This window comes from Rhodamnia argentea, chromosome 5, assembly GCF_020921035.1.
Source record: "Rhodamnia argentea isolate NSW1041297 chromosome 5, ASM2092103v1, whole genome shotgun sequence".
NCBI classification, from domain to species: domain Eukaryota; kingdom Viridiplantae; phylum Streptophyta; class Magnoliopsida; order Myrtales; family Myrtaceae; genus Rhodamnia; species Rhodamnia argentea.
The window spans coordinates 7,608,873-7,617,372 of record NC_063154.1 but is presented as its reverse complement, the minus strand read 5'-3'; the positions used below and the strand labels follow the sequence as shown (position 1 = coordinate 7,617,372).

Sequence of the window (8,500 nt, the reverse complement as noted above, 5' to 3'; positions counted from 1 at the left end):
ACCCCCCCCCAAAAAAAAAAGAGATAAGTGCATGACAAATTCTAAAACTTTTCTGAAAAATACAACAAGTCATAAGATTTTTAAATTAATGCAGCTAATTCCTAAAACTTATTAGATAAGTGCAATCAAATACTTCCGTTGACTCATCTAATTTAAGTAACATAAAATGTTGTCCCGTCGTTATTAATTGTTTTTTCAAATAGGGATTTCTTGACATGTCGTATTCATACTTATATGCATATGTGAATACTACTCCAATCGAAATGTTTAAAATATCTCATATTATAAAAAAGAGAAGTAAAATGAATAACAGAGCTTGCGAAATAAATCTAATTTTGATGCCTTGGCGAACTTGCAGTGTCACGTTAAGTTGGCAAACTTTGAGCAACCAATTATAATCCATACGAACATAATTAGATACATATGCTCTATTCGTGAATGCGGCTACTCCGTTATCACAATTTGAGACTATCCCGACTATGAACAAGCTTGCACATCCCCTAGTGAATCGAACAACCATCTCTTCCTCCTTATATCGTTCTAAATAGTAATGTGGCAGATTGAACCCTCACCATAAATCATAATGCTTATTATGTGTCTGAATCTATCGAATGAATTTTAATTTGGTTTTTACTAGTGATTTTAAGTGTACAAATAATTTACCATCAATTAAATAGTTAAACATACTCCCCTTCCATAGAGTTCTTTTTTTTTTTCCTGGCTAAATCCGTGAAGAGAAACGACCGCATGTCTCAAATGGGACCCACATAATTAATGGCATTATTAGTGTACCATCGGATGTATGTATTTTTCAAGTAAATTAAACAAATTTCATGGGCAAGAATTATTCTTTATTTTTTTCTTAAATAAAGCCGAGATTCTTGGAAGGAAAACGGAGGTTGAAAAGAGAGAAAAAAAAAGGTTTGGCTGTGTTGACTGTTGATCAAAGGCGCTCTCAGAGCACTGAAGAAACGACGGCGTCATGGACTTATCTGGCACAAGCGGACACGAGCCGGAGGAGGTCAAGGAGCCCGTGGAAGACGAAGGGAAGACGACGACGATGATGATCCGAGCCGTCGTCGAAGCAGTCCACTCCTCTCCTTCTCAGGCCGTCCTCTACCTCGCCGGCGGCGCCTCTCAGGTCCCCGCGTCTCTTCCCTTCTGTGATCATCGCAACGCTCATCGTATCGTCGCTGCTTATCTTGTCCGTGTGGATTTGTGATTCGTATGAGCTGTTGAACCAGGCTCTCGGGTGGTTGATGTCAGTTCCTGGAGCTTCCAACACTGTTCTCGAAGCCGTCGTTCCTTATTCCAAAATGTCCATGATACAGTTGCTCGGCAAGGTCCTCATTCCTTCCTTTTTACGAACTCAATCATGCTCGGGTCGTGGTTGCTTGGTCCCTCCATGTTGTGGCGGTTGCGTTTTCGATTTTGCGGTAGCTTCGTCGGATTTGCGATCTTCGATCGGACTAAAATGCCTGTGCTCTCTCTAATGGTTTTGCAGATTCCTGCTCAATTTTGTAGCGAGCAAACTGCGGAGGAATTGGCGCTGCTGGCTTATAATCGCGCTCTCAAGCTTTCTCGAACAGGTGAAAGAAGTTTTTCAGTAATCCAATTTTGTCTATGAAAGTGGTTTAAACTCCATGAAGTTTGGGCTGCACTTGCTGGTATTCAACTATTCATGCTGTAGTTTATTGATTCTCTTGCATTTGATATCTAGAAAGCGTCCAACTATCCTCTCCTTCCGCTATTGTGTATGTAGAACGCCTTTTGTCTGTTTCTTTCATTGCCAAAGCACGGTAATCGAACATTAAGCAGAGGGGAAGTCCGAAGTGGTATTCTTGATCAGTGTGCACAGAAATATACTTAAAGTTCCATTATTTCCTATAACCGACTTTCTTCTGTAGATTTTCGTGCTATCTTGATGCATGATCTAACAGGATGTTTCAACTAGCTTGCCTTTCCTATAATCAACAAGATCAAAGTCAGTAAATGTTGCTGATTTTGTAAGCTTCTTCACATGGTGGAATCTCTTAGTATTGAGTTGAAGCTGGAACACAGGAAAGTATTTTGTGTTTTATGAACAACCAATCACGTTTATTGAATGAAGAAAGCTAATGAGGAAGAGACTTAAAGACTTATTTATACTGTGGTTACAGACAATAGACGATCTTGATCTGAAATAACATCTCTAATCTCACAATCCATTCTAATTAAGCATTAACATGACCATCGTGAGAAAAGACTAAATGTAAAAATAACACTTAAAATTAAAAAAACAGCATTATGCTTAAAACTACTAAAATAGGATTATGCTTCTGCATTACAACACTTTCTGTGATCTGCTGTTCATTTCTTATGATGTCTTAATGAGCCATTGTCCGTCTCTTCCGACTTCGCAGATTCCCCAGTTATTGGGGTGGGTTTCACTGGCTATTTGAGCGGAATACACCCAAAGCGTGGAGATCATAGGTATCACAGAATCGGAATTAGTATATTTTGCCTCTTTTATATTTCAAAACATTTTAGCACATGGGACCGTGATATTAGTTGGTATTGTGGTCTATTTCGTCGTAGGGCTATTGGATTGTCGAACTCATGATTAGCAATCCCATATTTTGTTGAAGTCACTTATCGGAATCAAGAGTGTTTTATTTTAGTACGGGTTTGAGAAGTATGAATAAGTTCGCCAAATGACAATTGACAGAGCTAATAAGACTTTTCTACCGTCACATTTTTCTCCCGTATTCTCGTTGAACATTTGACTAACCAACATGTTCATATATAGGTCTATTCTCGAGGACTTATCAAGTTAGTGCAATTTGGTGGTTTGAGATTATACCTGTCGATGTGTATAATGGCACCATCAACATAGTGTCCGCTTCAGGACTTAATCAACTACGATGTGTTTTTGAACCTTTACGTTTTGTTGTATTATTATATAAAGTTGATGATGTATTACTTCATCTACCTGATATCTTATTCATAAATAGGTTTCATGTATCAGCTAGAACATCTGACAGAAGCTGGGTGTCTACAGTGACCTTGTCAAAGGTAAGTGTATCCAATTTCAATGTTTTCTCTCCAGTCTAGAATGTATGTCAGAAGAGTGTTGGTTTCATTAGGAGCCAAATGGATGTAGGGATTGCGAACAAGGGAGCAAGAAGATAAGGTCTCAAGCCAGTTTCTGCTCAAGGTATGGCAGTTTAATGAATTTGAGTAACTCTTCGGTCTTTCCTTTTTCTTTTTACCGAATCAAATTTTGGAAGTTGGGGGTCCTTTTGTAACTACGAAAGGAACTGTATTTTGGGACCTGTACAAAGATGCATTTGGTCTCATATTAGGTGCTGACCCGATCTCATGCTTAATCTCTCGTGGGACTGATTTTTTGCCTCCTTTTAATTAGTCCAAAAAAGTTTAATTTCCTATTTGCCACAGGCAATTGCAAATGCATGCACAGTACCATCGACATTTAATGCAGAGTTGACAGAGTCTGATTTGTCGAGCGCATCTGAAAAGACTTTTGATGAAGATGAAGAACTGGAGCAGCTTATAAATGGCGAAGTATGCTTCAGGGTGTATCCTTTTTCCAATGGTATAGATTTTGGTTGTGTTCTTCGGAATTAATCTATACAGTGCAAAAAAATGTTACTCATCCATTTTCTGCAGATTCACATGCGTTGGATGCAGAAAGAAAGATCATTCTGTCTGGTTCGTTTAATCCATTACATGATGGTCATCTGAAATTGTTGGAAGTTGCTTCTAGGTACATTTGAGAGTTGATGTTTCTAATTGACTAGTGGTGTTGTGGAAATTTAACTTTATTTGCTTTACTTGAATGCAGATAATGATTAATAGCACAAGTGATTGTTCATCTTTTGATGTTACCCACTTTGACGTCATGCTACATATCTACTAGTTCCGCTAGGGTTTTGAATTTAGTATAATAGGTGACATGCCTTAAATTGAAGGCAAATAATGGCCTATCTTAATTGTTTCACGGTACTCTGGCTTTTTTTAACCATATGGACCGAAGCAAAGAATATCTAGTTTCAACCTTTTGAATATCCACATAGTTCATGCATTGTGTAGAATAAGCCGTCAATGTAGTGATACAAGCTGTTGAGCTCCAGATTACTATTAGGCAGTAGTCAAGAAGCCCCATGCACTGTTTGTGTGAACAATAATATAAACTTAAAGCAAGTGTTTGAAAAGCTCGAGAAATTGGATTTCTGGGAAAAGGATAATGATTTAGACTTGTAACTTTAGCATTGAAGGAAGTGATTTAGTGTAAAGCGAAGAAAAATATAAAAGTCCAGTATGGATTATAATTTTATGTTTTTCTTAATGTTTGATCAAATTATAGTTCTTTTTTCTTCTTTGGTTAAGTTCATGCTAACTTTGGGAATACTAAAATGTGGACTTATCGTTTTACACTATGAGTGCTAACATTTTAATTAATAGAATCGCTTTTATTATTTTCAAATGAAAACTGCATGTTGAATTGATAATTTCTCATGAATTGAAGAGTTTCTAAAGAGATATAAGAAAAGAAATTTTAGATGCAAATTCCATTTACCCTACATATTTTATACTGATTTGCAGATTTTGAACTCAAATTGCTTCTATAACCATTTTTTGGCTAAAATTAAGTAATAATCAAATTTATGTTAGATCAATTTTTCAGTTCTTAGTATATGAGCTATGGCTTCTGTTTAACATTGATCGCTTTGAATTCCTAAAGCAATATAAATATCAACATTTTGAGGTCTCTTGAAATTATTAGAAATGAAATTATTAGAAAACTAATGAGGTACTAAAATAATAAAGCAAGAATATAACACATTAGTAAATGAAATGGACTGATAACATCTTCCTCTAGAAAAAAAATTTAATTCATTAATGCCAAAGAAGCTACCACGTGTCAGCCTCTCAATTTTACTTTGTTAATTTTATGTTACTTTTTACTGTAATTATTAATTGAAAAAATGAGCAAGAATTTTTTGAATAAATAAATAAACGAAATTAGTTTGAATATAAAATGACTACTTTAGTCTGAAGGACATGTTTCTTTTTATTTGTTTAGTTAATGGGACATGTGTCACTCAAAGGGAGGACCCATGCATTTATTCATAGCTCCTTTCCATTTGCACCAACATACATATCTAGTATTATTAGATGTAGGTGAATTCCTGGCAACTTATTGTTTTTTCCTAGTGGCAGAATTTTGATGTTGGACTCTCTCCTCAATAAGTTTATTGGGTAGTGTCTCCATTGTTGTGTCACAATGAGGTGAACAGTCAGTTGCAGACTACAAGCTTCGAATTCCTTACTTTACAATATCTAAACAGGCGCATCAAGTCCTCTTATTATGGGTTTCTGATATTACATCATGTGCCATCCTGATGTTCATGTTGGACTTGTCCCTTGATCACATGTTACAAATATTTTCAATAATTAATTAATTCTACTGCAGTATCTGTGGCAATGGGTATCCATGTTTCGAAATTTCGGCAGTAAATGCAGATAAACCTCCACTATCAGTGCAAGAAATAAAAGATCGAGTAAAGCAATTTGAAAGAGTTGGTGAGATTTTCTTGTTATTGTTTACCAGTCCTGTTGTATGAACTTTGTCTTCCTGCCTGGATGTTCCTCACTGTCAATTTGGAAATTGAACGAACTCCAACTACAGATCCACTTATGTACGTTTTTGCAGATAGATATATATGGCAATGAATATGGATATTGTATTACATTTTACATAGATTTTCTATCTATAGTGATGATCATGTGCTATTCTTTGTGCTTTCTTTGGAGATTTACTTTGCAACTGCTATAGTGGCACTGGCTTTGGTTGTAGTGGACTTGTCGTTTGCTGCTATTTTAAAGTCCTTCTGCACCCTCTTACATTTTCTTTTATCATGGTGAATAATTGGCTGCCATTGCGTGTCTTTTCTGCATCGGGCTTCCACTTTGTTTCTGAGGCACTGCATGTTTTTAAAAAGAGGAGGTTAATATATAGAAATATTACCATACAAAGCTGAAACTGTTTAATCAGGGTATTGACCATGTGTTTCTGAGGTACAGCATGTTTTTAAAAAGAGGAGGTTAATATATATAAATATTACCATACAAAAGCCGAAACTGTTTAATCAGGGTACCTTACCAAAAAAAAAAAAAAAAACTGTTTAATCAGGGTGTTGACCATTGGATGATGAGCTGTGAACCATATGTGCTCTGCTTCTGCATAATCTGTGCAGGAGTGGGATGAGTCTTCAAAGTCAATATCCGTGTCTCTGTTTTTTTCTGAGGGCCTTTTCTGTTAGAACTGCGTTTGACTGCCAATGTTCCTTTTATACTTTTGTTGATATCAACCATCAGGCTTCCCGTGAATTTCAGGAAAAACTGTGATAATATCTGATCAACCATTTTTCTATAAGAAAGTGGAGCTTTTTCCAGGCAGTGCTTTTGTCATTGGTGCAGACACAGTGGCAAGACTTATTAATGTATGTTCTCAGCCATCTACTGTAGATTCGTATCATTATATCAGATGATTGCCCTGCATTATCCTTTCATAGCTTTCATTAGGGTTGATGTTTCTTGACGTAGCATATGGCTCACTTTAATTTCATACTGCAGCTTCATGTTACTAGGTGTTGCGAAAATTAATGAATATGTTTGACTTTGTTTCCAGCCAGTATTGTTGAGCAAGGTTATTTCGTTTTCTCGATGCTCTTAGTGTATTTATGGATTTTGTTGATAATTATGTTGCGCAGCCAAAGTATTATGAGGGAGATTACAAGAAGATGCTGCAAATACTTATTGGATGCAAAAGCACTGGATGCACTTTTCTGGTGGGTGGCCGTAATGTAGATGGCGTTTTCAAGGTCTGTCCTATGAGATTCCCCGGAGATGTGCCCTTTTTTCCCTTTCCTTTTCTACCTTCGCTACATCTCTTCCTAACTAACCCCAGGAGCTTGATCCATTAAATGCAACATGCTGCAGGTTCTCGAGGATTTTGACATTCCGGATGTTTTGAAGGACATGTTCATATCAATACCTCCTGAAATATTTCGCATGGATATTTCGTCCAGTGAAATAAGGCGAAGTCGTGGAATTTTATGATATACAGACGGCAGAAACAAAGGAATGGCGACTTTTCCAATAAATTTACTGCTATATTGTTAGATACATGTCCATGTGGTTACTCAACTCTTATTTACGCCCGTTCAGAGAGGAGTTATACCATACCTGTGGTGAACTGAAAAATCTCAAATAAAGAACTGCATATGTTGGGAGTTGGGGCCCACACGCAGATCATGAAGCGCCTTGCTAATATGCGTCGCTTCCCGTTAACTAGTTTAACCAAAAAAAAAAAAAAAACAGGAGAAAAAGACCCAAATATCTGCGCGCACATTTCCAACTTGTTATTGCAATCTCGCAGTTGCCGAAATACGATAAGTTCTCTTATGCTGTATGTCCAATGTTAATAACTTGGAGTCTTCTTTCAGACGGTGGTGAAGAGTGTTTCCTCTTTGGGGATGTACAATCTGTTTTAACAATTTGTCGAGGTTATCTACATCGGCATGAAGAGGTGAACTCCCGGCGCATGAAAGGATGGACTATAGCAGTGATTGCAAATACTGTGCTAGCAATGTTTACTATGCTATGTCCTCCAACAACCATGAGCTGTACCGTGAACTGAAACCCAGAAGAAGAAAGAAGCTACACCGATTTGTGGTGCATCAATTTGGATTCTCATTGCTTGAATTAGAAAAGCCTTTCTCTAAATCAGGGAATAGCTGCTGTAAACACAGTTATGCCCTTCATATGGGAGTCGTACTCGCAAAGGAACTGATAATCCTATTGATGGCATCTCTGGTCTGGTCAGACACTACAAATACTTGAAAGGACAGAAAAGAGGGAGAAACTACATTTGTCCTGCAAAATGGCGTCTTGGTTCTCATCGACCGCCATTTGAACTGTGAGGCGGCCTCTGAGGAAAGTGTCGGATCAGGATTGACTTCCGGAAATGAACCCTTTTGGGACGGGGTTGTGCGGGTAGGAGACTGCCGTGCCGGTTTGTGCGGGGAGGAGATTGCCAAGCGCTCATCCACCACAAGCTGCGCTGCAGCCGGCGGCGCAGGTGCTTCCGTAAGTGTCTGTGTGGGCGGAGGGGGAGGCCTTGTCTTTGGACATGCCGTCGGCGCACATGAAAAAAGCTACGACGAACAGAGCAAGGGAGAGCAGGAACGCCGTGAAGATGAAAACCGCACCGCTCGAGGCTTCGCCTCCGTATCCGGTGACGACTTCTTTCCATTCCCTCACCATCTCTCTCTCTCTCTCTCTGTGACTAGCAATCCTTGAGGAGTAACGTGAAAGGTGTTACGAGGTAATGAATGGGATATAAAGAAGCTCTCTTATAATCTTTTCGCGGTTTGCCCACCCTCTTGTCTCTCTATCTAATCTCGTTGAATGGGACTGAGTATGAGGTGACTTC

General features: G+C 38.1%; 1 protein-coding gene and 1 long non-coding RNA gene across 3 annotated transcripts; one reads left to right on the top strand and one right to left on the bottom strand.

The window, feature by feature from the left end:
• The first annotated feature begins 958 nt into the window (after nt 1–958).
• LOC115752178 lies at nt 959–7,356 on the top strand. Of its 2 annotated transcripts, none has more exons than XM_030690235.1 (12): nt 959–1,141; nt 1,245–1,343; nt 1,505–1,589; nt 2,403–2,472; nt 2,994–3,054; nt 3,143–3,196; nt 3,439–3,595; nt 3,670–3,766; nt 5,477–5,586; nt 6,400–6,506; nt 6,777–6,887; nt 7,006–7,356. In XM_030690235.1, the coding sequence occupies exons 1-12, from the start codon at nt 983–985 to the stop codon at nt 7,123–7,125; spliced, it is 1,230 nt and encodes a 409-aa protein (XP_030546095.1). In that variant the 5' UTR covers nt 959–982; the 3' UTR covers nt 7,126–7,356. The 2 variants fall into 2 exon arrangements, with proteins under 2 accessions (XP_030546095.1, XP_048134701.1); XM_048278744.1 differs by having other exon boundaries at nt 6,742–6,887.
• LOC125315010 lies at nt 6,001–6,339 on the bottom strand. The gene is made up of 2 exons (XR_007198354.1): nt 6,186–6,339; nt 6,001–6,046 (listed from the first exon to the last, which is right to left on the bottom strand). It is a non-coding gene; the product is annotated as an uncharacterized LOC125315010 (long non-coding RNA).
• Nucleotides 7,357–8,500: the final 1,144 nt, after the last annotated feature.

What these genes read in the sequence shown, in the direction of transcription:
- LOC115752178 (XM_030690235.1), top strand. Translation starts at nt 983, where the DNA reads ATGGACTTATCTGGCACAAGCGGACACGAGCCGGAGGAGGTCAAGGAG. An exon ending in GGTGTATCCTTTTTCCAATG is followed by an intron (nt 3,596 to 3,669) that starts GTATAGATTTTG and finishes CATTTTCTGCAG; the next exon opens with ATTCACATGCGTTGGATGCA. An exon ending in CAGTGGCAAGACTTATTAAT is followed by an intron (nt 6,507 to 6,776) that starts GTATGTTCTCAG and finishes TATGTTGCGCAG; the next exon opens with CCAAAGTATTATGAGGGAGA.